The sequence below is a fragment of the Pezoporus occidentalis genome, unplaced genomic scaffold (assembly GCF_034315485.1).
Source record: "Pezoporus occidentalis ecotype Australia unplaced genomic scaffold, CSIRO_AGI_Poc_V1 ctg3, whole genome shotgun sequence".
NCBI classification, from domain to species: Eukaryota; Metazoa; Chordata; class Aves; order Psittaciformes; family Psittacidae; genus Pezoporus; species Pezoporus occidentalis.
In genome coordinates this window covers 7,594,243-7,617,749 of record NW_026914940.1, presented here as the reverse complement: position 1 = coordinate 7,617,749, position 23,507 = coordinate 7,594,243, and the positions used below count along the sequence as shown (strand labels likewise).

The 23,507-nt window shown below is 40.8% G+C and overlaps 1 protein-coding gene across 3 annotated transcripts; it reads right to left on the bottom strand.

The window, feature by feature from the left end:
* Positions 1–305: 305 nt before the first annotated feature.
* Positions 306–20,496, bottom strand: HHLA1 (HHLA1 neighbor of OC90). Of its 3 annotated transcripts, none has more exons than XM_062627002.1 (17): positions 20,190–20,496; positions 19,871–19,933; positions 16,376–16,484; positions 14,910–14,969; positions 13,761–13,841; positions 12,821–12,904; positions 12,649–12,732; positions 11,306–11,389; positions 10,686–10,742; positions 10,498–10,584; positions 9,663–9,755; positions 8,529–8,726; positions 7,942–8,013; positions 7,661–7,732; positions 1,197–1,293; positions 805–887; positions 306–587 (listed from the first exon to the last, which is right to left on the bottom strand). In XM_062627002.1, the coding sequence occupies exons 2-17, from the start codon at positions 19,874–19,876 to the stop codon at positions 544–546; spliced, it is 1,311 nt and encodes a 436-aa protein (XP_062482986.1). In that variant the 5' UTR covers positions 19,877–19,933; positions 20,190–20,496; the 3' UTR covers positions 306–543. The 3 variants fall into 3 exon arrangements, with proteins under 3 accessions (XP_062482986.1, XP_062482985.1, XP_062482987.1); XM_062627001.1 differs by having other exon boundaries at positions 1,197–1,353; positions 20,190–20,495; XM_062627003.1 differs by lacking the exon at positions 9,663–9,755 and having other exon boundaries at positions 1,197–1,353.
* Between the last annotated feature and the right edge of the window lie 3,011 nt (positions 20,497–23,507).

Here is a 23,507-nt window from a genome sequence, read left to right as displayed (position 1 = left end):
AAGGCAGGAGGTGAATCTTGGTGAATTCACACAGATTTACCACTGGGTGAAGGCAAAAGAGGTGTGAATATTTACTTGGTGAATCTGCACTTGAGGTGCTGAAGTAATGGGAGACTCTTGATTTGGAATAGTGGATAATCTGCATGTGTTCTACACCAGGCAAAATCCTTTTTCTGTTCAGTATTTCAGGTTGGTTTTAAATTACCTTGTATTCATTAATTGTGATTCTCTTAACTGTAAATAAAACTAGAATGAACTACTTGCATTCACTACCCAACCATATAAATACCCTTTATAAAACCCGATTTTTAAAAGCCTTGCAATGCTTTTATTGCAGTTGCATCATTTGTATAAAATACATCTGTTTTTACACATTAATTTTGCAATGCCTTAATGGAAGACACATTTCTAGGTTAGCATATGGTTAATAGCTTGCCTTGTTATAAATATTTGCAAATAACATGTTTCATCCTCATTTTTACACTAAGGAGACAACTAAAACTGCCAACGATCTTCCAATTCACAGGATAATTCCCCAGCGCTCTAGACCGACGTACAGATGCTTTTAAGGCATTTTTGTTTCAGTGCTGGAAAAACATAAAAAAAACTGTCATCAGGAGAGGTTTTACAAGGAAAAAAATAAAAACATACATGAAGGTTAAATAGTTTTTTAATACTTTAAAAAATCATTATCAGTAAAAAGAGCTGTTTGATGAAAGATGGCAAATGCTCTGTGGATATCTAAAACTTTTGTTATATTTTCATAGTAAAGTATGGAGAGATATAAAGAGCAAATGTACTTACTTTGGGAGTAAGCAACTCTTTTGACTCTTGCACAGACATAATTTGCATTTTTCAAGAACCAGGAATAGTATTCAACACAGTACCTAAGGATGTAGTTGAGATGTTATCTTTCAGGAGCACAGCTGTATGCACATCATACTGCTAATATTGAATATGGAAATAAAGAGAGAGTTTGATCTTGACAATGCCATTAGATATGTGGAAAAAGTCAGCTGAGCATTATTCATGTAGTTTGAATACTGGAAGCTAGATCAGGTCTTGGTCATTTGGGTCTCAGGCAGTAGCTACAGATTCTCAGACATAAACATTAGTGATTGAAAACTGTCATTTGAAAATAGCCTGTTGGAGTATTTTAAGCAGAGAGAAAGAAAAAAGTTAGTGTCAGGCTTTACCTCATGCCTTCCTTCCTGAAGTATCTCCTCTGACCAACACAGAGGCACAGCTGGAAAAACCTACACAGCTCCATCACACAGGGATTGATCTTCTGCACTAGAAGAGTGACAGGAGGCGAGGTCACACGGGAGTCTTTGAGCATCGCCTGTGAACACCCTAGGGAAAAACACAGCTCTGAACTAGTTCAAATGCTTCTCCCATTAAATGTCTTACAGTGCCTTATCTGGGCTATGAGAAACGTGCAGGTTAATACACCCATACAGGTGTCTTAACATCAAATATAGGTGAGGCAGATACACACAGCTGGGCAGTTGCTTGAATGAAAGCCCAAATTTTCTGTCCAACTCATTATTATTTATCATTACGGGTGAGTTACTTAAAACCACGATGCTTTTATTTATCACAAATGTAAGGAACAACTCTAAAGATGCAGTTTATTTATTATTGTCTGTTTAGGTTGAGATTCAGTTGCCACTGAAGCATCAGTTTTCCACAGTGCAAAGCAGCAGGACAAAGAACAGCGCTGTACGCTTGTTACCTTTGGTAGTTTCCCTATGCATATGCTCCTTCAATGAAAAATTCACTTCCAGCTCTGCATGCTTCCTTACACCCACCCTCTAAATCTGAATCCTAGATTATATATGACTGAGCTAATAAACAAACAGACTCTCACTGCTCTCACCATCACTTGGTGTTTTAGCCTCATTAACAAAGTAAGTGTGATTTATGCAGAGGTTATGGCTTTCTCTCTGTCTGTCAGCTTTCCTCTTCTTGCTTCTAGTGACTTCAATAATAATCTCATTTCAGCCCAGTTTTTAGGGGCAGGTAAAGATTCTCTGGATAAATACATTCCTACAAGTTTCATTAAAACTGACAAGTAACGAGGGAAGAAAAGGTCAATCTTCTCCTGCAGTGAGAGGAAGGCAGGTGAAATTTCTCCATTTCACTATTTGCCAGGAGCCAGCTGTTGAATCAGTGTATTTTCCTTCAAGTGACTACCATTATATCACTTTAGCTTGAGAAAAATGCAGGGAAATGGTGCACCTGGCAATGGCCTCCCTCTTCCCCTCTCTTGAGCCATGGCAATATCTAGTTTACTCTGTTCATTGAATCTTCTGCCATAAGCAGCAAGAGATACACATTTGAACACCAAACATTGCATCCCAGCAACAAATGCAGCTGTGCCAGACTGCAGGAAAAGCAATACAACAGAGTAGGTGATGGCAGTTTATAATGAAATCCTGAATTGCTATGTGGTTTTTCAGTGCTAAATACAATCTCTCTTTAGACTCCCTTTCTGTTTATAGAAAAAATAGGCAAGGTGAAATTGAGAAGGAGGAAAGGGGAAAATAAGAAAAGGTAAGGCACACTTGAAGCTCTTTTCAGCTTTTCAGGTCTTTTTGTCATCATATTAAGAGAAAAAAACTAACATTTGACAGTCTTTTCTTCTCCAAAGCAGTGCCTGTCACACATCATCTTGCACCTTAAGGACCATTATGACAGGGCAGAATCAAAGGACTTGGTAGAAAAAAGAAATACAATATTTATAATATGTTAAAAGACTGCCAGGGCATGGCTAAAACAGGTCTGCAACCACATCTCATTTGCATATCGAATGACCAATATTATATTATTATATAATATATTATATTGTTCTATAATTTTATAATAATAATCCATTATTATATAATAACTGAGGAGGAGGTGCTGCGTGTGAGGACATGCATTGTGTCACTACAGTGAAAGCCACTTGCCCTGCAAAGCATCACATCTGATGCTGGGGAGCTGCAGGCACACATATTGTGCTGTTCACTGCACATAGCAGTCCTTCCAAAGGGATGTCTCTCCTAAACCAGCACTCCAAATATAAGGGGCATATCTGCAAGCATCATGCTGGTGCTCTGAGAAGATAACAGAGAACAGGCTGTGAGAGGGCACATTTGAATCATGTGGATGTCATATACACCCACTGGGGTGGAAGATCCCAAATGTGCAGGGTGAAGGTTGATTGCAATGTGGCTTTGCCATTTGCATAACTACCAGCAGGCTTTGGCCATTAGCAGATAAAGAGCCCTACCTGCAGAGAATAATCCCTTTAGACAATGTAATTGCATTTCCCGGTTCACATGTCTCACATACTTTATAGCTTTGGGCCATCTTATGTTATGTGATAGGAGAGGTTGCCGGGGTTAAATTTGGACTAATGAAGTTCTGTTGAAATAAGGTTGAGTTCTTTAGTGCTGACAAGAAGTTTAATATAAAATGGCATTCATGGGCAGGAGGAAAATAAAGGCTCTGCCAACCTGAAAGAGATAGCTATGATCCCATTTTTCTCCTGCCAGCACTTGCCCAAAGTAGTGGGAGTCCTGGAACAGTGGGCAGACACTTGATGCTCCCAAACTCACGGGCCCCTCTGCAAGCTGGTTGTGTGTCAGAGTCACTGCACAAATATCAGGGATAATAAAGAAGTCAAGGATGGGCAAGAGGGAGCCCCATTTCTGTTAATGTTTCTTAAATGTCATTAGGATTAGGCTTTGTCCACGGATAGCATTTGACACACCTTGATTTTTTCCCACTCCATGGCACTTAAAAATGAATGATTTCTTGCTTTAATAAACACTCTTCGTGCTAAAAACTGAACATCAGAGCGTGAGGCAATGAGCTTTTAATAAAATTTGTCCATGAAAAGTAATGTAGAGTTGCTGTGAATAATTAAAACTTGCTAACAGCCACCCTCCAATGAATCTCAGTTTCCACCGCAGTGGGTACTTGCTCTCCTGCCTAACAGGTGTTAAATACTTCATGCAAGCTATGTGTTCCAGCAGAAATTCACCTCTAACTAAATGCAAATTGGACAACTGCAGTTTCAATTTGGACTCATCTATGTGGGAAAGAGAAGTCAAATAGAAAAGCTGCAAGTTAAATTGCCTTGGTTTTCATTTTTGACAATCACTTGATTTTAAATTAATGCTGCATTTACATAATGCTGTATTTCTTTAACGCTGAAAACCTTTGTCAATTATGTTATATTTAATTTTATTTGGATTGAATAGTATGCTCGCATCATTGTTGAAATTAAAATTTTCAGTGCTTCCTAGAAATGTTTTATCTCTTCTGTAATTCATTTCTACCGTGAAATGTATTTCTTTTTTTTATTCAATTCACAATTTCCTACAGATTTGGATAGAAATTTTAAAAAATAATGAAAAGTAGGAGTTTCTTTCAGAATCTTCTTCTCTATGAATTTTCTTTCCTAAGAAATCGAGTCACCCTAAAGGGACCAAAAAATGAGGAACCACAGCTCCCTGTGCAGAGCTCCGCTCTTGTCCATTTGAAATTACCACGTTACTGTCACAGGCAGATAAGTGACCAATACTTGCTGCACTAAACAGACTTTTCCATTATTAGCTCAGTATCACATCTCTCTGACACTGAGATTAAATTTTTCTGCCAGTGAAAAGAAAGGGTATGGCTACTGTGAATAATTCAGATCTACAATATCCCTCCCTGCATGCTCCAATATGCACAGTTGCATATTTTATCTGTTCACATAAGCTTTTGTGATTTAAGAAATGACTTCTTGGGATAATGTCTCAGACTTCAGAGTACTGTGGATGCCCTTCATTGATTTACGATCCCACTGTTCAATTTATTTCCTCAAATGCATGACTGATATATGCAGGTAGACAAACTCTGCCATCCTGGTTTCCAGTGGGGAGGCATTAATGACTCCATTCCCTGGTCTTATTGAAATCCATGTTTCAAAAGGGGCTGGTTCCCAGTCCGTGTTTTTACAGCTTCTATAGTGTTGCCCACCAGGCGGATATTGGCACATGGACAAACTGGACTGTGCACACACTGGACATACAGAGAACTTGGGTTTTGTGCAGAAGTTCTGGTGATGGGAATTACCATAGAGTATTCTTCTGTTCCCATCAAGGTAAGATCAAGATAGGTCTCCCAATAAGGCCTAGTTCAGCTGAAATGCTTCTCTTCACACCATCGAAAGTGTCAAGAAGTCAAACTATATTTGTGTGATGTGACATTGACTCATTTTGTTTATACAACCAATGTATGTCATGGGGGTGAGGACTCGTATTTTGAACTCTTCTTTAAACAGAAGTAAAACGAGAGAAAGATGAAAAAGGATATTTGGTTTCCTATCTACATGGTTCAAAAACTCCCTTACATCTAGAACTGCTCCTTGGCTCAGCACCTATGAGTCTTCTCCTTGGAAACATGTCTCAGTGGATAGGTTTTTTACTGCATAGTTCTCAGCCCTCCCAGGCAATAGTTTCTTCCCCCTCTTCCTTGACACTGCTTTTCTGCAGGACTTGTGTTTCTGTGATTACTTGATGCTGTTGTCGCACCTTGATTTCCATGGTCAGCATTTTTACTTCGGATAACATTATTTACTTTTGACAATGAATGCCCCACAGAGCTGGACGCTCTCAAACACTTTCCAAATGCTTTTCAAATAGTGGGGAAGAACCACCAGGCTGCAGTTTCCCTTCATATGAAAACCTGCTGCTGAGTCTCACGGTTTCACTTTACCTCTCCTGTTTTGACAAGCAAAATATCAGCAGCAGTTTTCTCTTAGTCATATTTATTAGGAATCCTTATCAAACCCCCACATTTCCCTTTGACAATACGAGAACGGTGCAGTTTGTTTTCCATGTTTCCTACTAATCCATCACAAACCATTTAATCAGCATTTGTCTTTGCTCTCCTCGCTTACCATCTTTCAGAATTTTCAGGCTTTTATTTGTTCTTCTTATGATTAACTTATTTTTGTTGTATTTCCTAAATGTCCAAACAAAGCTTTGAACAAGTATTAGTTGACTGGCATTTTAGTTCTAAAGAACTAAACTGGTTCTAAAGACTCCTCAGGTATCAAATCTAAATGGAGACCCCTACGATTTTGTCCTATATATTAACTTTGCATTACTATGCTTCCCTTAGACAGTCACCATATGGAAACACAAGCAGTTGAGGGGCAGATATCCAAAGTTCCCTTTGGCAGTCCTCACTACCAGCAAGACTCACGTTCCCACTCAATTGTGATAGCAGCAGAGTGAACTTCAGTGCAGGGATCAAGAACAGCCTTTTCCCATAACATCCCATGACCTCTTAGCTCCATCTCAGCTCTAAACATCCAAAGTGGTGGGACACAGTCATAATACCAGGAGACCTTGGAATTGTACTATAGGAGTTTTCACGCCACCATGAGTGGTAGCTTCCAAATTTCTCTTCCTATTTTGCTGCACAAAATCAGACAATCACAGTGCAGGTCTGGAATACAGGCACACAGATTTTATCTGTATCCCAGGGCAACCAGTGTGGATTTTTCCTCTAGTATAAGATCACAGTAACACTGATGTACTTTCCATATTGCTATCAATACTAGAACATACACACCAATGTATCCCTCAAATTGACTTCCTCAACTACAACGTTAGTGGGAGCATATAATTAGGAAGTGTAATTAATATACATGCAGCTTCAGCTGTGTTTTGCTTACTGTTCAGATGGCCAAGTGGTTGAGTTTCCAGTGTGACCACTGAGGGTGAGAACACCGGACTAGGGTGGAAGGATCACAAGGGTACTAAAGATGTCTATATGATGGGGTGGATATTACCTAGTTTTTAGGTGTCCATGATGCTGGATCCTAGAGCTGCAATAGTTGTGTTCTGTTCCTGAGGACTGAGATGTGTGGCTGAGATTTATTCCTGTTGTGCTCCTGAGTGCTGCTCCTACTTTGTGAATTTGGATGTAGGTAGCCTGGACTCAGACACACACACACATGCTCAGCATCCAAAGTAGGTGCTGGACTTCTCCAGAGTTCAGACTCTCCTCTGGCATTGAATTAGGTCTAGTTTTTCAAAGCTTCTTACTGAACACTTATCTGTAAATATCATTTGATTGCCAACATGAGTAGATGATGCTTGTAAGTGGAGTGGCACAACATCTTATATTAACTCTTAGTTTCTAACTCCTTATTGGTGTTATCTAAAGGAAGAACCGAGCCTTCCTGAAAATCTAGGGGATAAAGATCCGTCTTTAGCTCAAGAGGAAGTTTGCAATATTCTAAATTGAGGGCAAGTCTGTAGATTCCATGTGGCATCGATTGACTTCATCATTTTGTTTGTACCAATAGGAAGATTTAAAGCATGATACTTTCTTTCAGAATGAATCAATTTTAAGGTTCTCCAACCCATGTTAAAATTGACACATGGGGTACATATGTTAATTTCGTCACCTTGGTATAATTTGTATGTTGAATGTGTGATTGTGTATGATTCACACACAAATACGGAAGCAGTCCCTTAGACATTCTGGGTGGTTTACATAAATAAGAAGTCATGTAAATGAAATGTGTATGTTGTTTCTGTGTGGAAAAACTTATAAATTGATGGAGTTTCGAACATACTACTATTTTTGCTGAATGGGTACAGTTACTTACTGGTAGCTGAGTAAAGCTTCAGGCTCACACCAGGCCTGTAGGCTGGCACAGACAGCAGTGCAGAAGACAAATCTGAGGGAGAGAAAAGAATAGAACTTGCCTTGACATCTTTGAAAAATAAAGAAGGAAAAATCCCCTCTGGAGTCACAGACCACTAATAAGCACTTATATAGACACTGATGTATAAATACATCCACAGTCACCTATTTCTATAAATGCTATTTCCTATTCCATAAGTGTTCCATCTGACACGCTTTGTTATTATCCCAGATCAGTCTCACCTGGCTCTGTTTGTATGATTTTGCTGGTTTCTTGAGGAGACACTGTCTGCATCCAAAATGCATCCATGTCACCTGTGGGAACAGAAAGACACGTGCTTCATGTCATTCAGAATATTTGTTATTTAGCTGTCTCCTGAGAAGTATTGCTCCCTCACCTGGCACTTCTAGTGGCACATAAAAGTGTCAAGGTGAAAAAGGAGGGACAAAAGCTGTACTTCACCAGATCTTGAAAAGTTCATGGGCTAGGGAAAGGTAGGATTTAAAGAAAGTGTGTAAGTGGAGACCAAGAGAAGCAGCCCCATATTGCTTTTCCACAGCTCTGCTCACCAAATTTGGAGCAAAATGTGAGGGAAGACCTGGATGGCAGAAATATCCATGAGGAGCAAGACTTAGTTTTCCCCAAAAGAATAAGGAACTACGAGATGGACCCAATAACTGATTTTAGCACTTGGGCAATAAACACATTGACTCACTAGTGACCCAGAATGGGTCTCCCTAAATGGAATCCTAATGCTGTGGGTTTAACTTTTGGCCAAACCCCAGCACTAGCAGGTAAAGTTAGTTTCAGTCCTCCTCACTGTACTCACTAGGGCTGGGCTGCAGGGCTGGTGATGGGGTCGAGATCCCCTCTGCAGTCAAATGGGGTCCGGCTGTGCTGAGTGGTCCGGAAGCATCCACATGTAGTGGTGGAAACCACAATTCTTTCACTCCAACCATCTCTGGCCACGGTGGGGACCTCGTGGTGGTGATTTCCTCCCCTTTCTGGGCAAGAGGGATCCTGGTAGCTGCAGAAGCAGGAGAGGTGGAGGGAGGGCACCAGCTATGTACTGCATGCTGATGCCCCATGCTAGCAGTGAGCATAACACACTGGGTAACGATATGCAAATAATGAAAGAAGAAACTGAAATATTCCTGCAAATTCAAGTTTTTTTTCTTCTCATAAATTATTTTTTATTTCCTAAAGGCCTTCACTACAAAGGAATGAGCTGAAAGCTCTTGTTTAGGTGGAGGTGAGAAGGCAGGCATTAGAGGACAGATACTGGAAGTTGAGAAGTGATGACATTGTGTGGCAGGAATGGCACTTGGGTTAGAAGAGATTGCAAAGGTTGGTATGCTGATAAGCAAATATAAAAGCTTATAAAAAGACAGCAGTCTGACTAGAGAAAATGTAATAATTTTGTTGTAGAGAGATGTAGCTGAAGTGATGAGGAAACATGAAATCAAGGTCTGAATTTCTCTTGGCTTCTACTACATGCAGGCAAGTGTGAAGCCTTCTTTATGGCTTTCACAATGAGGCATATTAACACATGCCTTGTAGCCCTGTGGCGAAGATAAGTGCACTGAAGTTTATGAAATGCTCAGGTACTCACAACTGAAAGTCATATAAAGACAAAGATGGAGAAAAACAGAGGAAAAAAGATAATAAAAAAGGAGAGGAAGCCATTTAATCTGTCTTTTTTGTTGTTGTTGTTTAAAACCAACAACCATTTTTTCTTTACTTCTCTACCTTGTTAGAAAACTTTTTCTAATAAAATGCCTTTTTTACAATAGTTTTCTATCCTCCAGCTATTCAATGCATCACTGACCTGATCTGCTGCTGCTTTGGACAAGCTTCTATTTTACCCTGTAACATCACAGCGCTGTGTAGCAAACATACATGATCACTTGTCAAGATGTTAATCAAGGAGAATATAAATTTAGGTCTGACAATATTTGCTCACTTTTAAATGTCCACACACGTTCTGCTGATGGATCCACTGTTTTCTTTGGGTCTTCCTGTAAATTCATGACACCTGAAAACCTCGAGTCTACATCTTTGAGGTGTGAGAAGAGAGGGTTAGAACACTCACCATCCATTGCATGTTGTGTGATAAAAAGGGAACAATTCAGGTTCTGGTAGAATAGAAACAACAGTTGTCTTCTTTAATTAATCTTTGGCAAAGTGATATTCTTTGAACAGGAGAGAAGCATTCTACAGCTTTCAGCACAGGTAAACTCGTCCCTGATTTCACTAGCTGTCTTCTTGCTTTAATCAGGCATCGAAAATGAGAAATAGTCATGGGCAGCAATGAGATGTGATCACTTGAAGGGCAGCTCAACCTAGCAATGCAGCTTTGGGTGGAGGAGCATCGCAGCACAGTTTGAATACACCCAACTCGTTTCTGAAGGTAACTCATGTGAAGGTAGCAGGTTATTTGTGCTGAGAGCTAAGGAAGATGTCATTTAGGTTAACTGGGAGCCTCTCCAACCTAGTGCTGAATTCTGTTAAAGCTCTCATCTCAGGAGGTTTTGTTAGCTCCTCCACTAGAAGGCCTTGTAGCCAATGATTTATAAGTTTGTGAACTTCATTTATAATTATAAATTTAAACATCCAATAATATAAAATATTATTCTATTTTAATGATAAAGCTAAAATAATGTGTACATATATAAGTAATGATAATAATATGAAATAATATTTTTACATTATGAAGGTAGGGTATTCATTGCAAGTGTTACCTGGCCATGGTTTTCATTGTTGTTGCTATTTCCTTTTACTCCCCAGGATTTACTTACCCAGGTCAGAAGATGCGTTACTGGAAAATGTATAATTAATAACAGGGGATTTCTCCAGCACTTCCCAAAAGTCAGACAGATTTCTCCCTGCAAACAGAAATGATTACAAATATCAAGAAATGCTTCTTTTTAATGTAAACCATTGCTGAGAATAAGTAGGGCAATATTTTGGGGTGGAATAGTTTTACCTGTCTGCCCTGTCATCACACAGATGTAGATACAATCTGAATCATTGCTCTGACGCACTGAAAGGCAGAAAAATGTAAACCAGGCCAGTGCTGCCAGTTTTCTTTATATGATACTAGCTTGAACAGTTGAAAACACAAACACAAAATGGTACGTGGCTACTGCAGCTGGACAAATAATTTTCTTCTGACCTGATTTTTGGTAAAAACCTTGAACCAGCATCAAATCCAAATGCAAATATTTCCATGGGAAACTTTTCTATGTAATTAAAATTGTAAATTACAAGTGTCTTTACATGGGAAATGAATTTCTTATGATAATATAGCCCATAATTCTTCTTTAGGAATCACAATTCCCCAAATACCAGTATTAAATAGTAACCACCCAAACTTTCAAACTAAACATAGTTGCTAATAGAGACACTCATGTCTCTACATTATATATATCCACATTATATATGCATCTTGTTCCTTTAAGGAGACTTGTTTACAAGTCTTGCTTTGCATGAAAAATGCTGCTGAATTAGAGCAATGGGCTTTTATACACTTTTCTATGCTTGTTTCCATGCCAGGAGTAAATCAGAGAAATAAGGCAATGACAAATGTTAAAAGGAAATGCAAACCTGAGAGAATAGAAGTGGATTTGAATATTTCTGTGAGATAACTGGTGGAGTTTCCAGTAATATCAACAAGTAAAGCTGTGAAATCTGGACAAAAAAAAACAAAGAAAGTTTATGATTGAAAACACACATTATATCATTTATGTGAAGTCAAAAAATCACTTTTATATGTGATCATATTTTTGATATAAGCTTGTACATGATAATGGTTCAAATACTTTAAACTTCTAAATGTTTCTGCTGAATGGCAGAGGACTTAAGAAGCCACTGTAATACTCTGCAGAAATATATATGAAAGACAATATCCAAACTAGCATCAGAAGGAGATCCAAAGCCTGTATGCTCTGCCTGCACCAACTGCCTACCTATCTGCCATGTAGGACCATCCAGGAGCTATCTGCTTGTCTCCTCTGAGGTTTACTTCAGACATACTGATGATGTTGTTGTCAGCTCAAAAAAGCGGGTAGCAGTGATATGGTGTTATGACTTTTTCATAACAGGTTCTAGCAGTAACAGTTCTCACTTAGGAGGTGACAGACATGAGGCCTATGTTGGTTCCTGAATTCTTTCTGCCTGAAAGGATGCTGTCATCACCAAAATGTTCTGGATTTAGCACAGAAAGTTTAAAGTTTCTCCACTATCCTCCAAGGAAGACAGGGTCATTATGGAATAAGTCTTGTGAGATGTGTGGGTCCAGAAAAAGCCATGAAAGCCATTGAGGCCAATGTGTGGTCACCACATGAAGCTTAGAGGCTCCAGGTTCTGGTCACTAGCTGCTGAGCTACTTTTGATATCTTACATTAACCAGCCATAGAATCCAAGCACTCAGATCCATCTTGGAACGTTAAATATGGTGAGATCAGGGGTGTGAATGATGATTTGCCCAACAGCATTTTGCAGTCCATTAAACAGCCCTATTACATGTTAATCCTTGCTTTTCACTCTAAGGCTAGCTGAAGTTATTGGAGACTATTGGTGCAGAGTAGCAGTTGTTCATCTCATGTGGGTCATCTCAGTAGACCTAAAGTGGCTGTGTAGTGTCTCCCGCACTGCTCTTTGTATTCTGAAGAGGAAAGGGAGGTCTTTCAGCTGGGTAAACCACACCAGTCATTTAACTGATGGCTCCATTCCAGTCTAGCTGGCTGGATGCAGCCCTCTGAGACTGAGTTCAGTGACCCTCCCTAAAGGTTTGGAGCAGCCTCTTGTCATGAGTTATGGCTTGTACTTCAATAAGGTGATGATACTCATACGGATGAAGTCTGCAGGATTCAGGCTACAGCGTACAGCTCCAAAGGAAATAATTAATCTTAAGTACATGCAATTGCCAGTGTCTCCTGTGTACCCACCTGTCAAGTCATTTGTCACATTGTTCAAACAGTAGCAGTAACGCATAGGGAACTTGCCAGGGTCAACATTTTTCACATTGGAAACTGTAGGGAGAGACAGAGAAAAATCAGTATCTTGGCACAGGGGCTGTGTGAGAGAAAATGCTCCTGCGCAAAGAGCCAAGGCACTCACTGTTATAAATGGTGACTGATACTTTGTGGAAGGCAAATGAGCTGTAAGACGTGACGCTCAGCAAAGAGAAGAGCTTTTTGGTACCTGCAGAAACACATACTCATGCTATTAGTGGTTGAAACCAATTATGAGAACAGCATGTTTTGACTCAGCTCATTTAGGAGACAGGCTGAGGGAGCTGGGGTTGTTCAACCTGGAGAAGAGAAGGCTCTGGGGAGACATTAAAGCAGCTTCCAGTGCCTAAAGGGGTAATGGGAGAAAGCTGGAGAGGGGCTTTTTACAAGGACATGTAGGGACAGGACAAGGGGCAATGGCTTTAAACTGAAAGAGGGGAGATTTAGATTAGACATTAGGAAGAAGTTCTTCCCTGTGAAGGTGCTGAGGCGCTGGCACAGGGTGCCCAGAGAAGCTGTGGCTGCCCCATCCCTGTCAGTGTTCAAGGCCAGGTTGGATGGGGCTTGGAGCAACCTGCTGTAGTAGAAGGTGTCCCTGCCATGGCAGAGGGGTTGGAACTGGATGAGCTTTAAGGTCCTTTCCAACCCCAACCATTCTATGGTTTAATTTCTGAAAGACTTCTGAGGTGCAGATACAGCTGCCTGAGATTCAGTTCTTCCTCATTTCCACTGAGGGAAGGCTCACTTGCATTATTATTTGTTATTTGGGTTTTTTTTTAATTCAAACCTACACTGGATTATAAAGTGCTTTCCAAAGGCATCCCATAAGTAACTATGTCGTGTCTATATAGAAACACACACTACTTTCTAAATTCTTTATGTCAGACAACAAACTGCATTATAAATGTGCAAGAGTAACATGTTCCTGGAATCAATTCTGGAGGCAGACAGCATGCATTTATGGCTTCTGCAAATACCGTTAGTCCTTTATCTCATTCACCACTAGGCTGACAGCCTGTGTGACCTGCCCAGCCTTGTCCCATTACCTCTGAGCACCGTGTTTAGCATTCCATTCACCAGCTCTGTCAGGTTAACAGCAGCCAGATCCACGGACTTCGCAGGCAGCTCTGAAAAAGAAGGGCTCTCTGAGCAGCTGGCTGTATGAAGGCACAAGGAAAGGGCCATTTGTCCCCTGTTTATATATGGGAAAACATCTTCCAGAATGGGAAATAGAAAGAATGAGCAGATTAAATATTGTAATGTACTCAAAAATAATAAAATAGTGAGGAAATAAAGATGCCAGGAGTGCAAAGAGGAGCCTGGGAAGTAGAAAGGTCAAGCAGGCAGTGCAAGTGCAGGCCAACACTGAGGCAGGGCTCTTGGTCACCTCTTCCCTTAAGCATGCCCTTGAGGGGCTGGCAGGGAGCAGAGCCAGTCCTGGTGTTTGGGTGCCTTTTCGTGCCAGGCAATCGGTATTTGCTGCCAAAACAGCAGTAAGGAGGATAAAGTGCCCAGGAAAGGTCCCCCCTTCCCCAGTGCTATGTGGAACTGGGATGAAAACATAGATCTGATTCTTTTTTTAGCCATCTTGATGGCTATAACGCCACTACAGAATAAATGGACTGCAGCTGAATCACACTTCTCTTTTAAGGTGATTTCTGTAGCCGTTGCTTATTTGTTTTTCCCAAGTTGAGATTTCCAAAGATGTGCTTTTGCTTCGCTCCCACAACGGCATGCAGAGGTCTGTGAGTGAGTGACAGAAAGAGAGAAAAAGGAGCAGGATGAGAGAAGAAGCATAGAAAGCTGAGATGAGAACAAAATCGAATCTGGGGGTAAATACGATTTTCCGATGACTTCAGTATTATTTTTAGCCAATTCAAAACAAAGCTGCACCCCAGAGCTGGAAGCAGGGCTTGTCCACAGTGTAGAAGAGAAGAAAAGGATAACAAAAGGGTATTAAGAGCTGGGAAGGAGAGAAAGGAAAAAGAGAAAACTTCATTTTAGGTTTCTGGAAGGACAGAGGTTAAAGTGGCCGAGGATCTGGGTAAGGCCTGGGTTGGGTGAGGAGCTTTTGCAGCAGTGATGGATTTGGGCTCATGGAGAGCAGCCCATCTGCTGACACCTCCATGCCCAGCACAATACCTCCACTCCCGTTAGCACCCACACACAGGGCCTCCTGTTGTGCTGCTTGTTACCTGCGGTAGCCAGCACTGCCCCTTGCTTCTCTTTCTTGTTTTCTCTTCTTATGCAGGAAGCTGTGAAGTGAAGAAAGAGGCTGAGAAACCGTTTTCCACTTTGAGCCTTTTGCCTGGGTTACTTTGCTACTCTCATTCGTTATAGCTCAGAAACTGATGGATATCAGCACTGCAAAGCAGGCCACTGAGTATCCACAACAGCAGCCCATCAGATGCCTAAAAACAAGGATGTCCTAAAGCACCAGCCAGATGCTTTAGCTGACAGCTAATGGAAGAAAACAGATTAAATGTCTGAGTTTGCTCCCTTAGCTCAAGAATCCAAAGAAAACAGTATTATCAAACTGTTGTAAAGACCTGCACTAGGCTTGGACCCAACATTAACTGCAAGGAATATAGTGTAATAAGGCCAACTCAAAACAAGTCTCCACAGGCTAGATGCATGTTTGTTATTCAAAGCAGTCATTCAACTGAGTACTCTTCTCCAGAGTTCTGTTGCAGGAGGAGTGAACTGGAGCTGGGTTCAGGATGTTGGACTGGCTTCCTGATTCACTCTGTGCCCAACAAATGAAAGATGCAGAGCAGTGATTTAGGTATCACAGGACACGCTGAAGTGCAGGACTTTGGTGCTTAGGATCCCTATTCCATCAGTGGAGAGCTGAGTGCCTCCAAAGAATAATCCAGAAGGCTCTCCACATGAGCCAGTGATAGCAAATGATACAGTCCCATCCCTCTCTGGAAGTTCAGCTTCTCAATCCATCAAGCTCCCCAGGAAAAGTCCTCTCCTGGGATCTGCTGGTGAGAAGGTCCCACCTCAGCTGTGGTGATGCTTCTCTCTGCGTTAAAACCTAATGGGCAGCACTCTCACCAGGGAATATGAAACCTGGGTTCAGCTTCCTCTTCAGAAAGGCTAAACCTGTAGGGCTGCAAGCAGCAGAAGAAAGAGGAGGTGTGCCTGCATGGTCTTGCTGTTCGCACGCAGAATGGTGAAACCTGGGTGCTTGCCCTTATTCGTACAAAAATCTATTCCTTGTACAGCAGACAATCCCAGGATATCTATCTCTTTCACCTTCTCTCCTTATATATATATATATGAATGAAAAATACCCTATAGATAGACAAGGCCTGTGAATCCTGACTCCTCGTGCAGTGCTCATCAGCTGTATTAACATCTCTAATTTTGTATGACCTAAATTTGGACTACCAACATAGGCGGTAGGAGCTCTTCTAATCCTCTGTATCTTTCCATACACACCTTTCTGACTCCAGATTCATGGCATGGGATACAAAAGTAGACCTTTGCCTTCATCTGGTCTGCCCTGCTGAATGGCACCAGCCCTGGGGATCCAGCCCATCAGCCTTGCTTGTGCAGGGTGAAAGAACCAAACCTGCCACAGATGTGGAAATGGGACTGTGGGAGCAATTGGGAAAGAGACACCCTAGGAGCACCAAACCATCATCATCCTTACCTGTGTTGAAAACCAGAAGGAGACACAGAAATCCCAGGCTCATCTTCACTGCCGCATGCCAGCAGAACCACTGCATTCTGGACTCTGACTTCCAGCAGGTTTGGATGCTCTAGGAAAAAGAAATACTCTTTTAGTGGTGTTAAAGTTTGCAGTATTGTGTCCAAATGTTGTCCCAGAATGATGTGACCATGAGAGAATTATTAGGTCTCTGAGATGCAGAGAAAACACGTGATATAAATGGCAAAGAATCAGAAATCACACAATCAGCATTTTCTGTGTGTGTGTTTGTGTCATGAATTTAGTGACTCTTTATTTTTTGAGTCCTATGTCAGGGTCTACAAGAACGCTGGAGAGGGACTCTTCATCAGGGGCTGTAGTGATAGGACAAGGGGTGATGGGTTCAAACTTAAACAGAGGAATTTCAGGTTAGATATAAGAAAGAAGTTCTTTACTGTGAGGGTGGTGAGGCACTGGAATGGGTTGCCCAGAGAAGCTGTGAATGCTCCATCCCTGGCAGTGTTCAAGGCCAGGTTGGACAAAGACTTGGGTGACATGGTTTAGTGTGAGGTGTCCCTGCCCGTGGAAGGGGGGTTGGAACTTCATAATCTTAAGGTCCTTTCCAACCCAAACTATTCTATGATTCTATGATTCTACATAACTGTGGCTTTAGTGGGGCTTGGTAAAGTCATCTCCACAATCCTCTTCTCTGGCAGCATGACCTGAGCCCAAGGGACACTGACACATCAGGTGCCTAAACCCTTTCTGTTGAAAGATGATAAAATTTACTCATGTTCCATTTCAGACCAGGTATTAACTGCTTTTATTTTCAGAAATTTTCCTTGCCTGGTCATCCCTAGTCTTGTATTTCTGTACTTAATTGTTGTCATCAAGTTGTGTCCTGTGCTGCCTTGGCTAGGTCCTTGGGAGGGATTAACCATGCTGTGCCTTCCAGACAATGATCTGCTTTACAGATTTCAAAGGATTAATTAGAGGTGGTTAGAAAAAGAGAAGGAAAATCTTAGGTTCCTAACATGATCCCCCTTGTTTTTTTAATGTCAGAACATGCCAAATAGTTCTGTAGTTGTCAGAAAACGAGGCAGCATACGAAAGTTAGCAAAAAAAAGGCAATTTTTTCCCCTATCTCTTAGAGTAACTCATCTCGCAAGTATGCAGCAAATCATTATCTACAAGATAATACTGTTTGATTAACAAACTATTATCGTAATGTTTAAATTCATTCTCACAGTGAATTCACTAGATAATGAACACATTCTGAAAATAGCTAATTTGTACTTAGTGCCTCTGAACACACTCTTCCTTGAAGAAGATGAAATGATACCAAACATTTCTGTGTTTGAAATGTCTGTGCTTGCTTGTCAGATGAGTCAAAAGTGTTTAAGTGCTAGCTCTGCTAATTCAAACAAAGCTCTGAGAAGCTTTTTAGGCAGTTCATCCTATCTATTCAGTCCATCTGCCTAATCTTTTCTACTCGACTCCAAGCCTATACTCACCCACTGTTTCTGCACAGCATGTGCAGAAGAAAGGGCGGAGGAACAAAGAAAGCCTTGGCCAAATCTTACTCCACAGACTTCATATTCTGCCACTTTCCATGATCTGGACTGATCGTGCATGGACAGAGTCCAGTGTCCCATGGACCAGAATAGCATCAAAAATCCTAAGCTTGGCTCTTCTAATATCGATATTTGGGATCTGACCAACAACTAGACTGCAGACCATAAATGTATTGCTACCACAAGGATCACAGTGCCTGACACCCCCCCAAGGCCATCTCTGTGTGGTATTATAGAGCTGGTTCATAAGTAAAAGGGCTGATAGGTAGTAGATAATTTCCTATCAGGGATCTAACTTCATTACTTATTTACTTGAACTGGCTAGAATTGTTCATGGTGGTGGGACAGGGAAATAAATAACTGATAGAGAACGAGCAGGCTAGAGAAGCAGTTAGAGTACATGCCTAGAGACAGAGAAATGGCAAGAAGATTGACATAGGAAGGAACTATCTTACCAAAGCATCTTAGGAGCGAGAGAGGAGAAGAAAATAAGAGCTGTAAAAGTAGAAACAAAATAGACTGAGATACGAAGTTGTGCTTGTAAGCATCCCATGCACATTGAGAGACGTACCTGCTCACCTGGATTTGCAGCTCCCTGCTGTCTTCCCCACTGAGCTGCTCCCCCATGTTAACCAACACACACAATTTTCTCCTCTTACAATGCTGATTTGCAGCAGGAATTCGGAGCAGGCATTAGCTTGGCCATAACACCCACATTTAATCGAGGTGTGACTACACACTACAGTCTAGCAATTAAGACAACATGCAAACATAATCTGGAAGAATGGATCATAACAGCCCAAATCTTGTTCTAACAGAGAAATATTAAATAAAGTTGGTATAAAATGATGGAAAACCTTCCATTCATGGAAGCAGATTTACCATTGTGGTGTCCCCTGCCCAGTACAAGATGCTTAAAGAGAAATTGCAGAGAAATGTCAACACTAAGAACATTGCTTAAGAAACAGCCCTTCCTCCTCAATTGATAAAAGCTGATGTAAATTTGAAGCATTAGGTGTTAACTGTTTCCAAACACTTTTCCCAGCATTAACTCTCTGAATATTTATGCTGTCCAGTTAAATTCCAAGGCCATCTGTGACATTCCTAGAACCGCTGCCTGAAATATCTCTCAGCAAAGTCGATTTCAATAATATTAACTTTTACAACACTAATCATCTTTTCATTCCTCTAGTTATCTGATACTTAGATTTTATCTATCAGGGACAAGTCTTTATTACTTTGTGACTGTATCTCCTTGTTTCCAACATACGTGACACTACTGTGATGACTGAAATACACGTCCAGATTGCAAACATGAAACCCTCATTGTACTCCAGCTCAAAATCACTAACCATTTCCATTTCCAGACATTCTGAGATTCACAGACACCACAGGCACAGGTGCCACACATCCATGAGCAGACCAACAGATTCCAATAAACTGACTCAGTGAAAATGTTCCTTCCAAACATTCATCTGATACAGGCAGAAAGTCAAGCCTTTTGCTGCAAATTCTCCTTTATCTCTACTGGATGCAATAATCCTCTTCTGTTTATTTTAAGCTGTATAAAATTAGTAGAATTCAGTTTACTTTGAACTGTTGATCCAGAGTTCCCAGAACTAATGAACTGGAGATTTAAATCCAGTTCAGATTACCTTTATACACTCATGTAGACCTCTTAATTAATACCTCTTTGCTACTGTGGATTAACAGCAATCTTAAACCAACGGGTTTATTAGCTATACTTCATTAGAACTCATTTTCATGTAGCAGGTAACCATGAAATTTGAATTGTTTTTAGTTTTCATGTACAGACAAGGAATCAAATATCCAGTAATTTACCCATGTTTTCATGCTAAACAGAGCAGAAGCTAAAAGGGCGAAGAAATACAAATGGAAAATCCTTGAGTATTAATATCCTTACCTTCATTCAGTTCCAGCATCCAAAGGTCATCTCTCATTTTAAACACACCATGATACACCAGGTCTAAGGAAATATTTCACGTTAATGTGAAAATACGCCCATGTTACAATTACACAGCAATTACATTGCTACAACTGCTTTTAGATTCATATTTATTTGCATAAGAATTTAATAAAATATAATCAATACATGTTTAACAAAAGAAAACCCCAACATTTCTTTTTCTACATTTCCATCAATCATTAATAAGACACCTGAGATGGTTTCCTCCAAGTACATGTGAAACCACTGAGGTTTGGAATGGTTAATTCCAATTTACCTGGTATCTCTTGACAAAGATGATTATCTTCAGAGCTTATATAAAACTGGAGGTTATTGCCAAGTCCTAATAAACACTTTATGAAAGACTCTGAGATGACAAGCTTGATAATCTTGCTTTAAAATCCTGTGAAAACTGTTATCTTAATCCGAGAAGGACTAACTAGAGGTAACACAATCATAAGCATACAAAGTACCTGTTGAATCCCGCATGGAAAGGCTCTGTGGCAGGTCAGGTGGGGATTGGGAGCTCCTTTTGGCAGTGATGGCTTGAAACACTGAGAAGAAGGGATTTTTCTTTTTTTTCCCTTTTAAAGGGACAGCATATCATACTGTCATTAGGCAAATGCCACTTTGATGGTGAGAGGTAGGCCAGGATAAGCCCCTTTTGGTAAAGCTTTAGCCATCCTTCAAGGAGCAATTTAAACAAGAAACATTGTTGGGAAGATGGAGAAGAAATGTGAAGTGTACTGTAACTGCAGAATATCAAAAGCAACGAAATGGCAGTTAGAAAACTGTGGTGAGGAAGAAAGAGAGATCTGGTCGCATCAATCAGGCAATTTCGATGATGTTGAATGATGTTTTTTAGTATCCAACATTATCTTAGTGTTGGAAGCAGTTGGTGAAATTCTGCTTCCATTTACATCAGTAGACTGGAAGTGATTCCTCCAAAATCAGTGAGTTTAGATGCAATGCTGTTAAAAGCAGATAATCATCCATTCAATAACATTATCCTAAGCCACCAAACACTTCTTTGTGTGAATTAATTCAAAACCTTGTAGTAATTACAAAAAGGAAACCTAAATTGATCCACAGTCAGTGTAAGAAATAGAAAATGCTTTAGGAACCTGCACAAAACCTCAACAGAGAAATATTCTGTTAGAAAGGGAGGATAAAGATGAGATGCACAGGATGGCTGCATACAAGCTGTCTGTTTGGAATGGTCCAGCTTGGGAATGGTTGGGGTTGCTGTTCAGGAGGACTCTGGGATTGCCCTATGTCATAGCCCTACCAATGCTCTGGACATCTGGGTTGCTGGGGTCCCCAGCACTACTTAATTTATTATTGGAGATATTGCCTGGGTAACTAGTATGTCATCAGGTCATAGAACCATAGAATAGTTAGGGTTGGAAAGGACCTTAAGATCATCCAGTTCCAGCCCCCCTGCCATGGGCAGGGACACCTCCCATTAATCCATGTCACCCAAGGCTCTGTCCAACCTGGCCTTGAACACCGTCATTTGTCTTTATTTAACTGTATTGTCCCAGTCTTGCAGCCCCACCAGTTAAGGTGCAGAAAGCTGTGATGTTGCCCAAAGAATGAAGAAACCTACTGCAACAGCTAAATCGCTGCAACCTGCCAGTGTGTCAGGTACAAGATAGTGATTTTTCTGTTTTCGGGTTTCAGTCATATATTTTGGAGGGTCCTGTTTTCCCACAAAGAAGATGTTTATGGGATCATGTTTTGCATGTGGTAGGGCTGTGTCTTTGTCCTACAATTCTGTCTTCACTAAGAATTTAATAAGCTGGAAGGCAGCTGCAGCCACATTTAACAGAGTTATAGCTGGTAAATACGATGCTTACACATGCACACGCATGAACAACCCTATCTTCCTTTTCTTCCACTCTGTATTCCATGAAAAAACATGATCCAGTGGGATGTCACTGCATCTAAAATTATCTAATTCTATATGGCAGTTACTGGTGTGATAAAAGGAAAATTCTCATGACTCGTGACTAAACGCTGCAGCTTGAGGAGTATGGAAACACCTTTTCTTTGACAAGACTTACTTTTACCGATTTAATTACCAGTTGCTCAATATCTCATCAGGAAGGCTGGGATGAAAGTCCTCTCTGTAACAGCTGACAAACCCAGGTATAGCCAGGAAAATGTGTGCGCTGGGCTGGGCTCCAGCCGTTTGAAGTTGGGCTATGGGGATAATTAGACTTTCAGCAGGTTTTACCTCATGCTGCCTTTCACCCTGGGACTCGGTAATTTTAACTTTCCTCAGCTGCAGAGCGATGCTCAGGTGACCAGGGAGGGGGTTATTGTTCAGGCCCAACTTTGACCCCTGGAGACAATGCTGTGTTCTCACTCAGAGCATCAATCTGAGCTCGGAGCTTTCTCAGGAGTATAGTCTTTACGTGCCTTCTTTTTCCAGCATCTCTTTGTGTGAAAGCGCTGAGTCCATAATGAGCATCTCAAAATCCAGAACAAGAAAGACACTTTTAGCATCTTAGTGACACAGTATAAGCACATAATTCATACCATTACTGAGTAAATACATTCCTTTGCTGAAAGTTATAAAGGGTAAGTCCCTGTTAAGGCAATTGTAATAAACATACATTCAAGCCAAATGCCCATGTTTTATCTGTAAGAAAGAGGACAGCATGGCATGAAGTTCTGGTAAGGAGGGAGAAAACACAGTCCGAATAGTGGTGCTTTCTCTCTGTGGGCTGAGAACAGAGTGTGGAAGTGGTCCACTACTTCCTTGTATATCTTTTCTTAGACCTTTTAAACACACCCTTCTACATAGCAATTGCAATACCTCTGAGTGACTGCAAGGGCTCTGCCTTGTATGTTCTTGTGATCTGAGCCAGAGTCAGCACCAGCACCCCTTCCCACCCGCTCCATCCCAGTCTGGCAGAGCCCTCAGGTATGAAACCCCACTATCCTGGCTGGGGTATAAACCATCTCGGCCCTCAAAGGTGAGCTGCGGCACACGGAACACTGTTGCACCTAAAGCATCTTGCAAACCTACCTGTCCTACATGCCTAGTAGGAAAACATGTACCCACCCAGCTGTGCCTGCCTCATCAGGTGCTAACGTGCAATAGAGAATGAAGCACTGTTGTTAAAAAACAAACAAGAAAACTTAATCAAAGCTTGCTTCAGAACATTTAAATTTAATCTTTAGTTACACTTTATTCCACCAGGGTAAGCACTTCCATGAAAGCACCTGTGAACAGCTGCTTCTTAAACTTTGTTTAGAAAAGTATCAACTGTGCAAATTACATTTTTTTCCCCTGAAAAAGCCTGATTGCAATTCAAAACTTCCCCCTTAGTCCTCTGCCTTTACGATTTTGCAAGACATTTAGGACATTTGATTAAGAAATGTGCTAGCTCCATAAAGTTTCTTTTCATCTAAATTTCATTTCAGATGTTAGCAATATCCTACTTTTTTTTGCACAAATTTTATCAAGCATGAGTCACTAAATTTAATAACGTTTCTTTGTTGATTTTTTCAGAAGAATAAAACAAATTTCATCTCTTAAAAGGAGAATTATAGCTAGAATCATAGAATGACAGAATAGTTTAGA